Source organism: Leptinotarsa decemlineata, unplaced genomic scaffold, assembly GCF_025532065.1.
Source record: "Leptinotarsa decemlineata unplaced genomic scaffold, Ldec_3_MD MMD2_P_RNA_scaffold_12, whole genome shotgun sequence".
NCBI classification, from domain to species: Eukaryota; Metazoa; Arthropoda; class Insecta; order Coleoptera; family Chrysomelidae; genus Leptinotarsa; species Leptinotarsa decemlineata.
Genome location: NW_027412526.1, coordinates 3,404,065 through 3,425,407, shown reverse-complemented (window position 1 = coordinate 3,425,407; position 21,343 = coordinate 3,404,065). Strand labels below are relative to the sequence as shown.

The window sequence follows — 21,343 nt, the reverse complement described above, 5'->3', positions numbered from 1 at the left end:
AAAACGGCCGCGTTTGGTTTTGAGAAGCAAGACAGTTTCTATTATGAAAGTGGTATCGATCTTATTGAACTTCGCTGGGAAAAGTTTATAGCGCTGCAAGGAGATTATAATAAAAATTAAATACATTTTCTTCCAAAAGTTTTGTGTTTTCTTTGTCTGGCTGGGTACACTGGGACCAACCTCGTATGTATATTCCAACACAAAAATAAACCTCAAAGTTGAATTATATTTATTCAAGAACCTACTACAAATTTTATAAAATTCTGAGTGGAAAACATATTTTCGTTCGAACACGTTATGTAAATGAGATTTCACTATCAAAACTAGCTCGTCACCCACAAGAAATCCTTTCTGTGAAACATTTTCACGGACCTTCTTCTAGAAGACTATTTTTTCTTGATACTTTTGCAGACCCACTCCATCCCCTCTCGCACGCCTATGCCCTGGGACGCTGTGCACGCCTGGATTTGCCAGGCTCGGTCTTTGATGGTGGGCAACCCAAAGTTTTTGCCAACTCGGCGGCGGACAAAGAATCGGGAAGATCTTGTTTGTTGGCGTACACCAGAAGCGGTACGTTTCGCAGTTTATCGTCACTGAGTAGTTCGTAGAGTTCTATTCCTGTTTCTTCGAGTCGTTTCCTGTCCGCGCAGTCTACGACGTAAATCTGGAATGAGGAATTTGAATTCAACAAAACATATATACGAGGGCGATCTGAAAAGTTTCCGATCTCAAAATAAAGATAGCTTCACTCGTGAATAAAAGCAAGTAAATTTCGTTGTTCATCTGTTGACAGTTACTCAGCAGCAGCACTGTTTACACGCTACGATAAATTGTAACGATTTCTTATCAAATGTCATCCGCACCAGCCCTAGATTTGTTCGAGCTCTTAACTTTCAAAAGTTCTTTCTTATAAACCGTTCGCAACGCGTTTATTTTTTTTACGACAGTGTTCTTATCTGCAGACGGATCAAACTCCTTGAACTTTTTAACTAGCTCAATATAAGCTAGGTCTTTTTTGTTCATGTCGGAGTATTCTTTGCTCTTAACGAGCCACAAACAGGTAAAACTTCTATAAACTCAATTAAAAACTCACGAGGTGTTTGCTTACTTGCATTTTCTGCCATGTTTACCTACAACACTATGTCACGAAACAACCTTACAGCGCAAAAGCAGATTGGATGGTACTGAGTGAAATCGTAGCGATAAATTGGTGCAACTATTACACGTTTCAACACATCGTTACGATTCCCAGAAATTGATGCCGTCCGGCTTCAACCATCCACTCCAACTCCAATCCCAATAAATCGCTACAATCTCCCGTTTAAAACACAATCTGATCGTTACGATAAATTGTTACAACTTATCGTTGCGTGTAAAGCCCCCTTTAGACCAAAAACATGTTCGAGCGAACATTTCCAACACTCTATTGGCGTAGTTAAGGCGTAATAAATCCGAGTTTTGGCGCTGATCAATTAGTGTAGATACACTTATACGCTCAAAACAAAAATACTGTCCAAACAGTGGACTGTAAAGGGGGAACCAGCTCCAAAAAAGCAAAAACTGGGAAAGTGATGGCGACTGTTTTCGGACAGTCATAGAGTTACTTCAATCGATTATCTTGAAAAGGAAAAAACCATTACAGGAGTAGAACTTGAGGAAAAACGGCCACATTAGCAGAAAAAGAAAATCCTGTTCCATTAAGACAACGAACCATATCACACCTCAGCGGCTGCCTTGACAAAAATCCACGAATTACGGTTTGAACTGCTTGATCATCCGCCCTCATCACCAGATATAGCCCCAAGCGACTTTTTTTGTTCCCTCATCTGAAAATTGCGCTCAAAGGACAGAGATGTTCGTCAAATGAAGAGGCAAATGCCTTCGTGAACGATTATTTTGCAGAGAAAAACAGTGATGGCAGGATCGCTGTTAGAAGTGTGTAGAGTTGAAAGGAGATTATGTTGAATAGTGAAAATTAAAAAAATCTGAAAACATATCACATCTTTGTTAGTGCACTTGTACAGTGTGGACGTAAAAAGTCCCCTGACAAAATTTTGAATACGCCGAAAAAGCAATACCACTGTCTCTGAGTTATTTTTGCGAACAGGCGTGCAAATTGTGGGATATCATCCAGTACTGTTAAAAACATTTTGAAAAACATACATTTCATCCCTACAAATGGATCCGGATGAAATATTACAGTTTTGTGAAGCCTAAATCACCTGCCATGAAGCCCTCAGATGTTTGTGTGATTCACATTTAATTTTACCTAACCGCAGTCCAATCCAGAAGTCATGGATAGGAAAAAAGGCGCCTACAACGTAATTACTCCATAACATAAGAAATTACTTCGCGAGTAAACTTCATTTTCAGAAAAAAATGGTGAAATTTCTCATTGAAACTATATTTATCGTTTGATTTTACTTCCAAAAATAAATCACTAGGTATTGGTAAGAAAATAAAATGAGGTAAAACAAAACCTCTTTTCTATTTACGTCTTTCCTATTTTGAGAAAAATTTACTTCTTTTATTTACCAGAATATCTGTATTTTCAAAGTAATTCTTCCAGTACGGCCGAATCTTCCTCTGCCCTCCAATGTCCCACACGTTTAGTTTGAATCCTTCCGAAATCACAGATTTGATATTGAATCCTGCTGTTGGAGTTATATTCGTTACGTCTTCGGATGCCAAAATTTTAAGGATTGTTGTCTTTCCAGCATTGTCCAAACCGAGAAGTAACAGCCTGAGTTCTCTATCTGGAGCTGCGCGCAGTTTTCTCAAAATGGACAGCAGACCCTGAAACATATTCGTGGAATATTCTGTAGAGAAAACATGCTTCTTCGATAACGCTACACCTTTTAAAAAATTCGAAAATTCAAATCGTCTGAATTACCATACAAGTCTATATATCTGAAAAGATTATATAACAAAGCCAAATGACGGAACATCAATAAATCTTTCAATACTAATGTTTTGTAGGTTCATCAACTCTTACTCTCGAGTTGAAGAGCTGAACAGGCAAAATGTGATATATGCTTGCAGTGATCTTCCTGCCTTTTCTTGAAAAAGTCAAGTTTCCTATGGAATATGAAACGAAATTTTGGTTGACAAGTGACATACTTTTACATCTTCGAATCTGTTCCAAGTGGAGGTGAAAATTACAAACGAACAAACTATTTATTTTCTGTCAGTTTGAAGGTCATTCCCTTCGCTGTCATGGAAACGGTGACATTTATAATTTATAAACAAACCCTGAGAAATCGAATTTTTCATAGTTATTAGTATTTAATTGCTGTAAAATTTATTTCATTCGAGTCACACTGATTACCTACTTTAAGTTTCTACTCACCATGCTAATCCCTGTATTTCCCGAGTCAGTGAATTGAAAACGATTTTGGACGTTTCCAGGTAAGAACGGTCTTTTGTCACACTCACAATGTCAACAGAAAATACAAATAATCAATAATGAAAGTTTACTGTAAGGGTTTCAATTTGTACGGACAATTAAATCAACCGGAACCCGTAGTGGAGGAGTTCAAGCAATGTTTCGATTTTGAGGTTATAAAACGGGTTTGTTTCAACCATTCTTATACTGTGATTCTCACCGGGGATCAGGGTATTGTTTTACAACAGAAAGATAAAATTCATTTGAAATCTACAAGTGAAATAATTCTGGTTACTTCTAATGATGACAGGGTTGTGTTGTTGGACAAAGTTGGTAATCTACTGAAAGCCGAACTGTCAGATTTCAGCCTGATTTGTGAAATTCCCAATAGTTTTTTCTCTGAGAAAATTATAAATGTCAGTTGCGGATCCAAGTTGACAGTAGCATATTCCATTGGAGGGTTCATATATAATGTTCCACAAAAACTCGATTTCTGTAATACAAGTATTGTAGATGTTACTTGCGGCAGGGAGCATTGCTTATTACTGGATGAATTCGGGAATGTCTACTCCTTTGGAAGAGGAAGGTAAAAACCATAAGGTCCAAAAGTTACCTCATTTCTCTATTTAACCTATTTTGCATAAAGAATAAAAGCCAGTTTTATAGAGAAATATAACTTGAACGATTATTTCATGACATTCTAGAGCAACATCAAATCACAAAGATATTCTATACCTGAAACATGCCTGACAGTTTGTCGGGCATGTTAATTCTTAATCAACATCCGAACAACTATCTTCGTGTCTTTATAGTCGTGGGCAGCTTGGCCATGGGAAATTAGATGACGAGCCAGAACCTGTCCAAGTAGAAGGCCTAGCTGGTATAAAAATCACACAAATATCTACTGGGGGTTGGCACTCATGCGCTATTAGCAAAGATGGAGACTTGTACGTTTGGGGATGGAATGGGAATGGTCAACTGGGGCTTGCGGAAGGAGAGGAAGATACAAAATCCGTGTCTGTTATGGCAACGCCCCATGTTGTGGATGTTGGGGAGGCTTCAAGAAACGTCGTGAATGTTGCTTGTGGAAGTCGTCATACCATTGCTATGTTGGGTAAGAATTTTTCAATCAGAACCATTTAATGTTTATTTATAGCTTATACGATGTCAATTCGAACAGCTAAGTGCCGGGTCTGATAAATTTACTAGTTGATACCATTTAAACCTCCCACATCAAAAAAATAATGATTAGGCCTCGTATATATACCACGCCGCCCATGCCATACAAAACTGCCGACGTTAGGTAACTATATTTTGTTTTTATGTCATTCGAATTGACTTCTCATAAACTATACACATATTCATACAATATAATAAACCAAAATGATATCAGGCAAATGAACCATAGACTCTATAAGTGAGTGGTAGTAGTTTTTTTGCTTTTTCAGACAACAAACACCTATATGGATCTGGATGGAACAAATATAAACAACTGAAAAATGATGAAAAGGAAAACTATTCAGCTTTCACTTACTTGCATGACTTCACTGATAGTGATGTTCTTGATATTGTTTGCGGTCCGTGGAATTCCGCTGTTATATGCAACTGAATGCCTGTCTTTCCTCGAAGACTTTTGTGTTAACCACTGTTTACCACTCAGATCAATCGCTACTGATAACTTTCATGGCGGTGAATTCAATTACGTTTTGAGAAGCGATCTATTACATGCCGTGAAGTAAATCAATAGTAACTATCTATTTTTTATGTATTACTAGTGGTAGACATGCGATGTGTTTGTGTTCTTCATGAGCGACTTTTTAATAATAATTGTATACTATCTTGATGGAATTATTTATTCAAGCCCTATAATTGACTCGTACCGCTTTTAATGATTGATTGTCGGTAGAAGAGGCAATTGTATATTGTTGAAATGAGTGGATTTCATGTGAGAAATTAGTTGAAGTATCATTCAAGCTAGATTTGTTACTAGATTCATAGTGTTTGATTTATTATACAGTTGTGAAACACAAGGTTTTTGTAATTGGGAAATATTTTCAAGAAGCAACTTAGAACTCTGTCTCATGAACTAACCACACCTGAAGTTTTTCAAGAAATCCTAATTCAAGACCTGCCTCTTCGCAAATTTGGTACCCCCTTCATTCAGCTCATAATATCAGCATTAATTAACTATCGGTAACTTGCAAATCTTATTTTGAATAATAAACATATAACCATAGATTTGTTCATGTCCTCATCTTATCTTTTTTATTTTTTTGTCTTTTGGAACAGTGAATTAATGAGTAAATTTAGAATTGTATGTGGCGACATCTAGTTGTTGGAAGATTAAACAATTGTGCAACTGCTACTTCCAGTCCTTTTGTCTGCAAAATCAAAGAATACAAGGCTCATAGAAGATAGTGTATATACGAAATTTGTATATAGACTAAAGGATAGTCTATATAGAAGCTTTGTATAGAGACCAGAGGCTCATAAGTATGATTTTGGTGGTGTATTCTGAAATTTATAGTACCTACCCTCACCACCAGAGGATAATGGCAGAGTTATTGGTAGACTTCAGTTTTTTGAACCACCTTCATGAAATAATCAGATTTCCAAGGTTTTCGTCTTGTGTCGTTTATTGCGACATCTATTAGCTATTAGGTAGTTCTTAAAAACAATTATAGGTAACTGTTTTTTGGAAGTGAATTGTCGAGCGACACCTAGGTTTTACACTCAGAACTTATGAATACACTGATTTTCAGACTTCAAAACCTGTATCTTTGTATTATATACAAAGCCTGTATTCACGAACATTTGAACGATAATTAATTTATTTACAAAGTATAAATGTCACCTCTTCATCATGACTAGTAAAATCAAATGATATTTAGAACGCCATTGTATTACCTGTGTTCAGGAAAATTACCTGAAAATCAATTAACAAAATATGCTTCAATATTGAACATTTCAAATCCCAAATTTGTCATTCGGTACTAACTTACCATCTTGAGATGTGACATTTTGGGCGTTGTCTAAACATCAATAGACAATGATTTGGGCATTGTCTAATATTTAGACATTGATTTGGGTACCTCAAGTAGTTCCTTTTGACGGGAAGTTACAATTTACAATTAATAACATTCAACTCCAAGTGAGAGATGGCGACACACTTTCGCTAAATTGACGTAAGAAACTACCAAATAATTTACAGAAGCAGCTTCTACATTCAATATTGTAACATCGTTTTCCTCATTGATAATCCTGGCTATATTTACTATTACTTTGAATATTCTTTCTAAATTTTTTCAAAGACAAAACATAAGCACTACAGGCAAATCCTTCAGGCGCTCTAAGAGCGGTGCCTGTGCGAAAGTAGCGATTGGATTTTCACCCCAATTCAAAATCACCCCTAGATCCTCATTAAGATATGCAACGTCCTGCTGCTGGTGAAGAGGTGCATCTGCAACATATGTTCTGGAATCTAAATGGAATGACAAGTGTCCCATTCATTTATTCAATTATTAATTTTCAGTTTTCCGTTACTATTTAACTACAAGCTGTGATTAACACGACTTCAGCAATTCCCCTGTTCATTTCATTACTTCTATAATACATTGTATCCTTTATATACCGTCACACACAAGCTTTATAGCTTTAGTGAAGTCCTTATGTTATTTTCATCATCATTTTATTATTATTATTATTAATGGTATTTTCACGAACTGTGTTCACATTATTTATACACCTAGATTTAGTGACTATGCGCAGTCTATATTCCATGGGGAATGTTCCTCCTAACGAAAATCAAGTAGTTTTCATTAAAGAGCTCTTAAACAACGCATTTTAAGCTTATCATTTCAACCTTTTTCTTTAAAAAAATTATTTAAATATTTAAAAAAGAGGAATGAAATAATTCACTCAACATTTAAAGGGATTCGTTTCTATTTCACCATTTGGCAACATCGGTTATAGCTAATAAAGGACAATAAATCTGTTACCTGTATGAGACAAACAAAGATGACATATTTCAGAGGCGTGCTGTTCTGTTTACTTATGTTCCGAGTTCCGAGACATTCTGTGACACATGACATTTTGTACACCTAACCTATCTTCCTCTATATAAATAAATAACAAAACAACTGTTGTTTATGTGGAGGTGGTATTGAACTAATTTATATTTTGCCTCAATTTGACACTATTGACATGATTCTTCTTCTTCTAGCATACTACTAACCTGAACTCCGATCTAGCATTCTAGGCGCTGTTGCCAATATGTGAATTAGAAACAAATCCCTTTAAAAATTAAAACCCAACATTTGAAACATCAATTTGAATACTTTTCGAAGTGAATTTAAAAAACTCATGAATTGCACTTATAAATCACTTGAAAAAGCTACTGTGCTAGCGAAACATGTGATATTTTTTCAAATAAAGTGAGCCAAGAATGACAGCCTTCTGCATCTGTGCGGCTAAGATTTCTGCCTTAGTGCGGCAAGCCGGTATGATTTTGAGATTCGAGAGTAGAGAAGACATCATTCCACCAAGGACTCCAATAATCAGAACGGCCATCTTGACAGAGTGTTCTGGATAGAGTCTGCGGAGTTCGAAGAGAAAATCTCGATATTTTATCCGTTTTTCCTCCTCTTTTCTGACGATATTCGTCTCGCCAGGAGCTGAAAACTCCACGACAAATATCGTTTTGGTCTGGTGGTCGAGAAGGACTACATCAGGCTTATTAGCTTGTATGAGCCTGAGGGTGGGGAACGAATAGTTCCAATAAATTCGGCACTTCTCGTTCCCCACAACGGATTCAATATCCCCCGGAGCGTAGGGCAACACCGGTGTCTCGTCAATACCGTAAGAGTGCCGTAGATAGTAATATAGCACTCTTAGGGCCGCGTTATGTCGATGGATATAGACCGAGACCGCATATGCTGGACATGCTGATAGCAAGTGCATTAGGGTCTCGGGCGCCTCGCGGCAGGCCTTGCACCTTGTGTCGGGAACCTCTATACCCATCACGCGACTGCGGTAGACTAAGGTGTTGAAGACACCATCCTGGCAAGCCATGATGAACCCCTCAGTTTCCGACTTCAGCCCACTCGACCTGAGAAAAGCGAACTTCAGGCGCTTTGATAAGCCAAGGTCTTCAATGTTATTGAAGAAGACCCCATGCATTGGCTTATTCCTGTGTCTCCGCAGAAGTAAGGTGAACGCTATTATTATTATAATATCAGAAATACTGGACGGACTGTGGCTGTTCATCGGTTTGAGGTTCAACTCGGTACACCTCAAACTCCACTGTTTAAGAACTCTTTCATCTGGAAAACTGCGTTTTTTGGAATAAACTTGGGGAACGTTTTTCCAAATGGATTTAATCTCCAGGGATTCAAATCCAATGTGAATCGACACTATCGCACAGGCACCAATCTTGTTTTGTCCTTGAAAAAAGCAGATTCTAATTTTCTAGTTCTTTTTTTATCATTTATTGCTTGTTAGTACTGAAGGGTAGTTTTTATATGCTACTGAAGGAAAATAAATTTGAATGTCGAGGAAACGAAATTAGGAGGGGAAATAAAGCACCTGTCAACATTTTCATGTAGTCCACAGTATAATAAATACTGGTATACTTCAGAATTACATTATAAATATACAATGTGTATGGTATTTTTTTGTATTTTTGTGGTTTTAAAATATTTTCTGAAAATAACAATTTCCCACAAAGCAATTGTTCAAACATCTAACTTTATAATAAAACATGATTTACAAGTCACAGATATTTTACGAACAAGAATACGTTGTATTCCGGGAAAAACTTCGGACTCTTTGCCGAACAATACGAGTGAGATGGAATTGTCCAACGTCTTTCCCTTACATATAAAATACAACAATTTGATATAATATATTCACGCTAAAAGGCATTTATAGTCACCATTTTATAATGTGAGACACTTTCCTATTCGAAATTTCTTATAGTTGTCCGAAAAAGATATTCAATTCGTGTTTCTGGAACTTCCGAAAAGGGAGATACGCAGAACTACGTCGTACAGAATGTCTTTCTGGCATGGCAAATAAATTAAAGTAATAAATGGTTCAGAAGAAGCCATACTACACTGTTGAATGCATCAGTAGAAAGGTTTACCTATAGACGACTTCTACCATTTTCGAACAACCATAAATTTCCAGTAGGTTAGAGACACTAAAGTCATTTCAAACTTTCCATGAGATGACTTTCGTGCACAACTGAAATTTAAACCTAACATATTGTCAAAAAATGGAATATTTAAGTTTCGAAATAAGTCTGCTCAAAAATCTTTCATATAATGGAAAAAATACCGCCGACGCTGAATATACTTGTTGATAATCAACTTCGGTGGTGGGTTTTGATATTTCAGATATGAATTGGTATTTTTTGGTCCCAGTGTAGAATAAAACGTAAGCGATTTTGTCAATGATGGCATATTTTAAAATTTTGGTTGGTTACGAAACCGATTGCAAGTTGAACTGAAAACGATTTCCGTATATTCCCTAAAGTCTGTTTCAGTCTTCGCCGATTTAACGACCGATCACAATTTTCCTAATAAAAAAAAATTCCTACCAATTTTAAACACACGTGTTCTTGATTCAGACTAGACGAATCGAAAATTTTTAAACGCACCAAGGACAGGTACAAAATTCTCAAAATCATAACAAGCGAGAAGACACTTTGGTGTTGAGTGCTTTATATCTTCTACTTAAAGTTTATGCCTATATCAACCTACTAATCTAAGATTTATTATTAAATAAACTTTTCTCAATTATTTCAACAATTCAAATTCAAATTAGGCTTCAAAATTCAAGGTCGTAACTGTCAATTATAATTGTTGATTTCGTTATAAACGTTAATTTCTGCCGTCGTTACTTTTTATTGTTGTTTCAACTACATATTATAAGGGAAACAGTTACGAGCGACGTTTTATTTTGAAATGATTTATCAAATTTGAACAAGGAACTTAAAAATATATTGGAAGTTGAGGTAAGGTTATGTTTGCTGTCAGAGATATTGCTGTGTAATCAGTAACATCTCTGACAGCAACCTAGAGTTGAGGTTAGGTTATGTTTTCTCGTCTTGGAAGATAGACAGACGTTGGGCTGTTGTATAATCAGCAATATCTGACCTTCAACTAGAGTTGAGGGTAAAGGTTATGTTTTCTCGTCTTGCAAGATAGACAGAAGTTGGCCTGTTGTGTAATCAGCAATATCTCTGACCTTCAACTAGAATTGAGGCTAGGTTATGTTTTCTCGTCTTGCAAGATATACATAGGTTGGCCTGTTTTCTTTGGAAAAAGTTGTTATAAAGTCAATATAAACCATGTGTTGTATAGGTATGTAGAACATGATGTATTTTGCTATAGTTGTGGAGAGTAAACTATGGTTCTGTAGAGAAGGCTATCAGATACTACGGATGTTAGATTTCGTTCACTTTCAAATAAATCAATAGCACTTCATTCATTAATCATATCTGAAGAAAAAAATCTTGAAATACACTTGATGCTATGTTGAAAATGTTACTCAATGTGAGTGTTGAGGTATGTATTCGTTTCTACAAATGAAAATGTTCCAGAACAATTTGATAAACCACTTCAAAAGCATCAACTGAAATTTATTTTCATTATAAAAAAATTATAAAAAAGTTTGTTGTAGATAATTTCGTTTTGAAATATGCCACGATATAATCCTGTTTGAACCTGTTTTTTGCTACCACAGTGAAGACAAGCGTAAGTAGAGGGGTTTAAATTTAATCTACTGATACTATTATACTAAGTAAAGTTTCTTAACCTACAACATTAGTTAAGTGCCATCACCTTGTTATTAGTGTCTCATTTACAAAAAACTATATAGTGGGTATTAAACCTAACCTTGTACTGTAAGTGTCAGAGCTTGACATATAGTAACTACTAACTATTAAGTATACACTCTGTATGTCAAAAAATCTACAATATGAAACAGGTGGTCGAAAGTGTCGTTTCCACCAGTGTCATTGGTGTGTGAGCGAGTCAACGAAAAATAGATAAGGCTGAAACTGCGACTGATCCGTCCTACTGTTGTTTACTTTCGTCCAGATATCGAATAAAAAGATATTTGATCAACAAAACTGATGTTTTTCTCCAAAAACGAAATATATTTGACGATGATAGCATGCAAAAAAGATATCACTTTCATTTGAATTTATTTTATTTTATTGATAATTTGGTTTCATATCTCGAAAAACCTTCAAAGAATTGAATGGAAATACTTTTTCAATTGATATTTTTCAGAATGTTCAGAAAAAAATGTGATGCTAAAGAAGTCCATTACTCTATGGAAGGTATCAGGTGCATTTTGAAATCCGAAGGGTAATCATATTAATCGGTAATGGTTTTATGGAGTATTTAGAAAAGGCTTTTTCTATTTCTGAATTTGGAAAACAACGAGTTCATTGTCATGATGTTCATATTTTTTAATCAACATTTTTCAATGAGTCCTGGAGTGGGAATTCTCAGGAGAATCTAGATGCTTCTTTTGTTTATTTGTTGAAAGAATATTTCTACATCGTTTTCAGTTGGTTATTTTTCGGTTCTCGATATGCTTGAACAGCTAAATTGTCCATAAATTCTAGTAATCTATATAGTGACATCAATTAAAGTAAGTGGACTCTAATAGAGAAATCTGTTTTAAAAATCTGTTTTTCTGTTGATCAGCTGTTGCTGATGATGATAGTCGTAATTTTAGTACGACTATTTTGAATACCGAACATACAACAAAGGACAATGATTGAGTTCGAATTATAACAAGTGACGTTCAGATTCATGAAAAAAATACTTCTTGATATTCAATACTGGCTTTGTGTGATAGTTCTGTAAGGCTGTGTTGGAAAACGACTGAAATCTGCACCCGAGAAAAATCGTCTAAAAATATCGCAACGTAAAAACATAACACAATCTACATAATACCAACTTCTCACGAAATTTTGCTCTGTCTTCAGTGTGGTTGAATGTGGGGAAATTGTACGTACTATTGTTTATTATGGATGCTGAAAAAAATCTTGTTGAATAAACTAAACCGACTTGCATAGAGGTTTCAACGTTTTGAATTGTCAGCGTTCACACAACATTGAGGTGCGCTGAGAGTTCTATTTACACGATATTAAAGCAAAACTTAATCCATAAATCTTACCGAGCTACAGAACTAAAAATTAATTAACAAATACGTTTGCTATAAAAATCATTATAATTATGTGTACGTAAAAAAATATTTAGGAATAAAAACTATAGAAGTCTTATAGTTGTGAAAAAAAGCTAAACATGGAATGATACTTCTAAATCTAACAAGACCTTGGTCCGTTATTTTCAAACAAAATACTGACACTTTGGGTTGGGGGTGCAAGAAACTATAAGGGCCGGTACAGAATAGTCTATTTTAGTTGAGGGTCTCCTAAGCAATCGCATGCCATATAATTGTTAAACAAATAATACATATACAACAAATAAGAACAGTAGATATATAAATAAAAGAAATCACTTGACAAGCCGTCCTAAAATAAACTACCCTGTGAAAACTCGAAGGCTACAACAATATACAAATTAATATTTTAACATTCAAAATAAAAGTCTGCATTGTATCATATACAAACATTTGATAACAATTTACGAACACAATAGCTTGTTTTCTAATCCAGCGTTGCTTCAGAAGCAAGAGATTTTCAACATTAAAAATATTATTTTACGCGTATACTTGTAAGGTTACTTTTACACTGTTGACTTCAACATTCGTTTGGACCGCATTTATAAAAAAAGTAAAGAGGCGTTAAAAAAACGTGTCTTTATATAACAAAGTATCACATTAAAATTAATGTAAACGATTCATAAACACTAGGAATTGAAAAATTGCACAGAATCGGTGGCACACTTGCTTATCTGAATTTTCGCGCGAAATTCACAATTTGGTACATGTTACACTAAAGCCGAGACTATTTTTGTTTTCCGCTCAACTCAAAATCACCCTAACCTTGTATAAATTTGAACATAAAAATTTGGCGAGTACAATTAATCAGAGGTATATTGAAAGTGAGGTTACGAATGTATAACAAGTTAGGTTCGCTTTTGAAAGTTGAGCTTATACTGTTGTTGCATTGCAAGCGCAAAAGTGAGACACACAAACATTTAAAACAGTGTTTTTTTTAAAAACCTTAGAACTACAAGAACTAGGAAGCTCGAAGCTTCAAACGTAACATTTTCTTTTCGAAAAAAAGACGCATTCCAATGATCTAGGAGGCCCTTAGGGCCGAGATCACAAATCTGTTAATAATTCATTTGTTTCAACTCTAATTTGTTGCGAATAAAAAATCTGGCACATATATGGTTGGAATGTTTTGTTTTGAGGACGCGGCTGAGTCTCCGGGGCTCGTTTTGATTCTGGCATCAACTAAAACTAGTCACTGTTTGGAACCGTGTTCGATTCAGTGGCGCCCTCAAACGATATGTATGAAAAGCATACCACAATATATACAACATACTGCATTTATTGGTCCAACTTAAATATGTGTTCACTGTAAAATCTGGTTTGGTTTGATGGTTGCCAAATCCCATAAGCGTCAGTTCATGCCAACTTTGGGTACTTATCCAAATAACGAATCAAGTTACAGAACTCGAGGAAACCTAACTTTTATCCAATGGAAACCCCTTCATTTTCAAATGATTCAATGTTAACTCCCTTAGTTTTGAATGAAGAAAATTGTTTGTCGTGTAGATTCACTGCTCGATTACAACATACACATATTTTTTTCCATACTTTGTGATTCTTTTAGTTAACCTATTGAGAAACTCCATTTCCATAGTAGTTATTCCAATTCCCGTAAGTGCAGAATTATTTTGGAATCAACGAGACAAATTTCATGGATTGAATTTTTTTTATTATTATCATCAGAATCAGTATTTTATTTCAGCCACAAAAGGTTGGTAGCAGATACAATAATCATTTCAAGAGAGAAAAACGGGTCATGTCTCTTTGTAAAGTAGTAGGAGTCTTTTGTAACCCAAATGTATCTAGACGAATCGAAAACATCACTAAAAGGGGTCTACAGAAAAAAAATATTTGAAGATTGGTTCAGTTCAGTTAAGTTTAATCTCCTCAATTCAAATGTTTTCTATGTTTATCGACTTTATGAGTTACTCAAGGACAGTAATACCTTTTGTGGATCCTCAGAATAAATCAGTGCTCAAAATAAATCATTTAAGATTTTTGTTTCTATGTTAGGCTGATATAAAAGTGATGTGAACCTCCACGACAATCTGAATTGTTAAAGCACAAGAAACTTTCTTAATTGAAATGATTTGTTCACACAGAAAAGATAAGCTGTAGAAATATCGTTAGATTTTCCACTTGTTACCTTGACTCAAAATTTGGGATCATCATTAAAAAAAAGTTAGTATGAAATGACGTTTATAGTTTTGACTACCTTTAACTGTCGGTATCGGTTTGGTTTTGGTTGGTTGTAGTAAGTTATCTGACGGTTGTTGAAGGGGGAATAAAGCATTTTTTAAACTCTACCTGGAGTCAATCTTTTTTCTCTCAAAACAAAATAGCTTCCATTTTCAAATATATAATATATTCAATATATCTTATATACTACTTAATATTGATGTAAATATATATGTATGTATATACCATCTAATTGCACTTCATTGTTATATGACAAAGAAAACAAAAAAATATCACTTGGAAAACTGATGGTTTCAAAGAATTTCCACAATCAATTTTCCAATGGTTCATCAGAATTCAAATATTCATATCAATTAACTATCTCTAATTGTTTAATTTCATATAATAATATTTAAGATATTTTTAGAGAAAATATACATCAAAAATTTTGATTAAATCACAGATAGATATAATTTTTCAATTTTGGGAATATCCCAGGGTTTTCGATATATAATAGTCCGGGGGAAATCCTTGATCTGCGACAATTCTCTCCTATAAACTTGCGGAAAATGTTTTCATTTCAGTTAAGGTAGGTTGAGCCTTTTGAAAATAGTGTAGGTTGCGCAAACTAATAGGTTATTTGTCAACCAAAATTTTGTAAACACTTTCAAAAACTGTATTCGTATGTATTTATGACTTTAAATTTTTAATCAAAACTCGAGAATTAAACATTTTATTCACCTGTTTCAACTTTTGATTGCTTGTCCATCAATCACCCTTTGCGAGGCTTCAGGGGGATTTCATAGTCCAAATGGCATCCTAAAGAATTGAAGAAGTCGATGGATGTTTCTTACTTTTGACTTTAATCTTACTTGAGTTTACTTTTGAAAACTTCTGTTTGATTTTTCTTCAAATAGAGTTGAAGAATAGTTGAACTTTTTTTAAATACTTTTGAATTTTTTATTTGACCGTTAATAAACGTGTGGCGATTTTGAAAGAAACTCTCACAATAAAGTATCACTTAAATCACTTTGATGGATTTCTATCAGTATATTCCGGCCAGTTCTATGACATATCTAAACATTTTTCTAAGTTCAAATCCCCTCAAAATAAAAGCTAATATCGCTATTGGTATGTGATGGATACTTGATGAAAATCCAGTGTATGCAAGAACACTTCATTGTGTGATTTTCACTAAATAGTTTTACAAAAACGCAACACGTGTTTCGCTATACAATAGCTTCTTCAGGCGTGTCTTCACTATTCATAAGTAGTTCATGATGGAATGCCTGAGGTTCGCGAATATAAAAAGATCAGGATTGGAAAAATATTCCAGAAGGATGGCCACCTATATTATATTCCCAAAGTAAGTTTTGAAAGGTTAACCGGCCACTTATCTGAAACGAAATCATCTTTACCAAGAATGTAGGTAGAGGCATGACGTCCAGATCAAAGTCCACCCCCACGTATAACCATTCTTCTTCATCAAAGCAGTTTAAATGCATGTAAACATGAATCGTGTAGTTTTCTATACAGTTTGAGGTATACGCGACGCCGAAGACACATAGAGAATACATTTATGATAAGTAGGTTTCTTTTTGGTACATGCCAAATACATCGAACAGTGAACATTTATCTTTGCGCGGAACGACCAAAATGCGGGAGAGTTTTTGAAAATGTACGTTACAGAAAAACCACCTCCACTGATTGAATAAAAAAACGTTCAACGGTAGAGAGTTTGGACAGTATTGATTATGTTCGTTCAATTATGGAATGCATTAGTAAAAAAAATTAGGAATGAGAGAATGATTTTCCAGATACTAAACTAAGATAATTTTTTGTGGGAAAAAAAAAGGTAAACTTCCGACAAATGTCACAGATCGTTTTCTATTAGATGATTGAAGTTGTTAGTTGTCGACATTTGAAATATATTTTTTGTATATATTTGAAAAAATAAAAATAATTTATAATTTTCGCTACACAATATTTTGTTCGCAATAAAAAAGTTGTGAGAAAAAATTACACAATCAGCAAGCAATTGTGGTGAAAAAATTACGAAAGGAACCATTTTTTTATTATTTAATGAAATGTGTCTGAAAATATGATTGAACAAAAGATTGTTTTTCGAAAAAGTGTTTTTAATAGAAAAAAATATACAACTCATAATATTCCATCAAATATCATATGTTGAATAGTTTTGAAAAATGATTGGTTACTCCAAAAAATGGCATTAGAAATCCCCATTATATAAATTAACTTAAACTTTCTGGTCACACTGTAATCACAACCGGGCAAGAATGACGTTATAACTAAAAAAATGCATACATTTGAGTGTCTTGAAGAACTTAATCAAATAAATATTGGAATCAATTAACGGAGTATAAATTTTGAATCGAAATGGTAATATAATTGAAAACGAAATGAGTACAATGACTGTTACAATTTTGGAATGTCCAACGACCTTGAAATGAAATTTCCAGTGGTTTGGATTCAAAGCTGACCTCACTAGTCGATGGTAGGCAGTTTTTTTGTAATCATCTGATGTATATTATTATTAGAATGATAATAATTGTTGAACCGGCCAGTTCCACGGATAAGCTGTTCAGTAATATACTTTTAGAGTCAAAAAACACCTAATATACAGTTGACTGCTTTGATGCTTACCAAAACACTACGCTAAAAATCAACGAGAAAACGAAAATAAATTATTATTATCAACAAACACCGTCATTTCGAGCTCGATTTTCACTTACAACCACGCGCGTTTCCAACGTGGAAACTTTTGAATTATTTATTATATATAAATATACGCTGATGCGTATAGTACACGTCTTCAGTATAAAATTCTTTCACTTACAAAGGTACAAACGTTTTTTCTTTCCGGTTGATGTCAGTCTTGGGGGCCGTCGTTTTCTGAAGCGCTGCTCTCGTTCAAGCCGTTATGGTCGAGCGCCTCCCGAAAACGCACCAACATCTCGGGCTTCAAGTTTTCTGGCTTGGCCAGGTCCTGGTTCAGGTAAATTCTCGGTTGTTTCCTCTCCGTCTCGTCGGTCGCCTTCCTCTCGCTCGAAGCGTTCGAATCGTTTGAGAGTTCGATGGCGTTGACGTCGGAAACGTCTTTTTCATATCTCGATGACGAATCGTCATCGTTGTTGTCTTCGTGGGACGCTCCTGGAACGAGGTATGGAAGTGATACTTGGGGATATTATGTGAATTGGCATGATATATTTATCTGATAGACCCAGTCGGTATGTAGTATGTAACTAGTTTAGGTTTATCGCAAGGTTCAGACCTTGAATATTAACCGTTCAAATATCATTGACCACGTTTACACGAGCGTATAATAAATATCGTAGTAACATTTGGGGTTCTTAGAGAGCCCAGGCTACAGACAATTTGGTAAGTTTTCCTATTGCGGAGAGTCTTGTCACTACCAAATGAAAGTTGCTCGGTAAGTGCTCTCAGAGCTGCTTGGCTACTCCAGAATATTTTTATTATGTGGGACGTTGGCAATGTCTCCACTCGCAAATCAATGGCGTAGCTTTCTGCTGCAAATACGGTCGCACGGCTCCCTAGGCAGATATCTCTGTTCTAGGTGTGCGACTGTATATACCTGCACCAGAAGGCGGTCTTCTCAAGGTCATTCGAAAAAACATAAAAGACAATATTAACACTATAACACTTACCTGTGGCGAAGTTCAGAGGACTCAAACCTTTAGCGTAAGATTCGTCCCCGGAACTGTTCCCATCCGTTGTCGCTGCGGGCTTCGACAAAGGCGTCAGCCTACTATTCCGACAGAGCTGGTCTAGCAGCGCCTTGTTCGACATATTTTCGGGCGCGAGGTTCTTCTCTTCGTTCGAAGATTTCTCCTCACTCACTGGCACTCCCGACTCTAAACTCGATCGGATGATGCCGTCCAAAAACGACCCATTCGCTCCAGGCCCTTCGAGCAGAGACTCCGCCATCTGGCGGGCGTTTTTGGCGAGTGCAGGCGACGGCACCGCGGACATCGTCCTCGACGATTCCTCCTGCAGCTTCTGCATCATCTGCGACGCGAAGAAGTCCGGGCTGGGTGGAGGAAAAGGCGACGTGGGGTTCCTCGCGTAGTCCAGGGGAAGATGCGCGAAGCCCGGGTGGTGCGGCCAGAACGGAAACGGGGGAGCATTGTAGCCTGCCAAAGGCGTCATTCCCGGCTCGAAGATGGGCAGCTTCATGCCGTTTGGCGACGTCGGCGGGTACTTCTGCTGAGGCGGCTTCATCATCGGCTTCATCTTGTCTTGGGCCAGGCGGATGTCGTTTTGCTTGAGCGTCGCTAGTTTCTCGTCGACCGGGTTCGGTTTGGGATCGCGCTTGCGCGGTCGCATCAAATGTCTCTCTTTTACTTTGTACTCGAGCGTGGAGTGGGGCACGCCGTAGTAGCTGCCCGCCCGATGGACGGACATTTCGCCACGTTGGACCGCGCGGACGGCTTCCACCAAGCTGTCGCGGTCGTAGTTCCTGTATTTTCCTCGTTTGGGGCGGGTTCCTGAAAAAATTTGATTTGAACAAGAATGTTTGTGCATCGTATATGCGTTTCGAGTTCCAGATATGTTTTTGGATTGTGGAAGTTGCAATAAATTCCTAGCAGATCACCTAAAATGGTTATTTATACAAGATCAAAAATGTGATGAGTACATTCGAAGAAACTCAACTGTAGCACACAACATTTTGAAAGTATAGTTCAGTTAAATTGAATTTATGTATGTTCCTATTATTCTTTCTTAGATTAGAATGCCCTCTCTTTCGAACAAAAAACTTATCTTACCTTTTCCACCTGTCGTGGTGGTGGTGTTGTTTAAATGCTGTTGCGGCTTGGGCGGGGGTTGGTACTGCCTGTTCATTTCATGTTGAGTTTTGATGACGGATATGCCCGCGCCCAGGGGAGGCGTAAATCTACCCCTCTTAAAGTCTACTTCTATAATCGGCCTTCTCGGTTCGAGAGACTGTTGGAATTTTTGACTGATGCTTTGAGCTATAACATCCTTGACGTCTTTGATTATCAACCCTTTATTGGGCATGATGGGAGGAGATCCAGATTCGCTGGTTACTGGCGGCGAAATCATACTACCTGCGGAATAATTGGGAGACGATTATGTACTATTCGTGACCCAATACACGAACGGAATAACTAACTTACACATTAGCATATATTCAAGAAAAACTCTGCCATGTTACGGGGGCATTTCTCATACCAAAGGGTATGATGGAATATAAAAAAAAACATAGAAACACCTTTGAATTTTTTCAAAGAGGATGTATAGAAGCTGGACTGACTAACCTGTCGCTTCCACCGGGTTCCTAAAGATATCGCAACCGTTTTTACTCGACGTCGGCCTAAAGGACGGAATTTTCAGTATCACATTCGACGGCGAGTCTTCTGTTTCCATGTCCGACTCGGATTTGGCCCTTTCAATTTTCGTGATGACAGAATTGCTCGGGCTCGGCCTCAACAGCCTCTCGTTGTCGCCGTTGTTGTATTGCTGATGCTGCTGTTTCAATAGTTGTTCTTCGGCTATCATTTTCATCAGTTCCGGAATCATTGGCGTGCCTTCGGGCGATTTTTGATTCGCGAGGATATTCTGTGACGCCATAATGAGATTTTTTATGTACGGCCCCATCTCGCTGGGGTTCATCCCCTCTTTTCCCCGTTGGAGCAGTGTCTTCAAGGCGTCGGGGGGCTGAAACAGACAAAAGTTCGTTATTTTCTTTGCGATTGTATACGTAATCTCATTGGTTGGATTGTTAAGAATGTTACTGGAACCTACCAACACTACTGATAATTCACAAATCAACTGATCGACTATACAACACTACCAGATTAGCCAAAAGAGATCATTTGTCATCGGCCGAGGTTTGCGTGATTCTCTGTTTCTGTGACTTAATTTACATCAGAATTATCAAATGCAATGTCACTATCAGGATACAAGAACACAAGCGTAGCTGCTGCCTTATGTATCGAGAGAAATCCACACCAGCAGAAACATACCACGTGTTAACATACGAAAAAACTTCATAGGAAAGTTATTTATATCAATAAACATTCCACGAATTTCAGTAGAGGAGAAAAACGTATGCGCAATATAACTTGGTATCAAGAGGGTCAGAAATGGACAACTCCCATCGATATCCCACCAACATCACACCTATCAACGTGGAGTAATCAGAACCATCTCCACACGTGGGAACCAATCAAGGATGAGCCTTCTCATGGACACGCTCTTCTATTATAAACACGAGTGAACACGATGCTCCTCAGTGTGTAATTGCTGAGGCTTTCAAATACTAGCTTCGTCCTCGTAGTCAACGCCTACATTACTGAAGATGTCTGTCGCTGTCTACCAGCCGGGATTTTGTTCTAGTATTGGGAAACTGTGTTATGACACAGGCCACAACAGATTCTTAAGATTATCTGACATCAGAAGACGAAGATGGGGTCACAATAAGGACATGATTACACAATATGGAGATGATTATTGGGT

The 21,343-nt window shown here is 36.5% G+C and overlaps 3 protein-coding genes across 10 annotated transcripts in view; 1 reads left to right on the top strand and 2 right to left on the bottom strand.

Moving 5' to 3' along the window:
- Positions 1 to 212: 212 nt before the first annotated feature.
- On the bottom strand, positions 213 to 3,489 carry LOC111504048 (ADP-ribosylation factor-like protein 3). The gene is given in 4 exon segments (XM_023158524.2): positions 213 to 499; positions 502 to 664; positions 2,536 to 2,796; positions 3,350 to 3,489. Coding segments are annotated over 4 exon segments (540 nt in total). The 5' UTR covers positions 3,353 to 3,489; the 3' UTR covers positions 213 to 386.
- LOC111504047 (RCC1 domain-containing protein 1) lies at positions 3,466 to 5,226 on the top strand. Of its 2 annotated transcripts, none has more exons than XM_023158523.2 (3): positions 3,466 to 3,971; positions 4,198 to 4,499; positions 4,834 to 5,226. In XM_023158523.2, exons 1-3 carry the CDS (start codon positions 3,466 to 3,468, stop codon positions 4,992 to 4,994), a joined length of 969 nt encoding a protein of 322 aa, XP_023014291.2. In that variant the 3' UTR covers positions 4,995 to 5,226. The 2 variants fall into 2 exon arrangements, with proteins under 2 accessions (XP_023014291.2, XP_074027964.1); XM_074171863.1 differs by having other exon boundaries at positions 4,817 to 5,226.
- A 3,747-nt stretch (positions 5,227 to 8,973) lies between these two features.
- Positions 8,974 to 21,343, bottom strand: part of Eip93F (Ecdysone-induced protein 93F) — a 195,019-nt gene continuing 182,649 nt past the window's right edge. For all 7 annotated transcript variants that reach the window (XM_074171815.1, XM_074171843.1, XM_074171811.1 and 4 more), the window contains 4 exons: positions 20,143 to 20,542; positions 19,630 to 19,932; positions 18,511 to 19,350; positions 8,974 to 17,995 (listed from right to left, as the gene is read on the bottom strand). In XM_074171815.1, the coding sequence (XP_074027916.1) occupies positions 17,715 to 17,995; positions 18,511 to 19,350; positions 19,630 to 19,932; positions 20,143 to 20,542 (1,824 nt within the window). In that variant the 3' untranslated portion in view covers positions 8,974 to 17,714. The remainder of the gene's footprint in view (positions 17,996 to 18,510; positions 19,351 to 19,629; positions 19,933 to 20,142; positions 20,543 to 21,343) is intronic.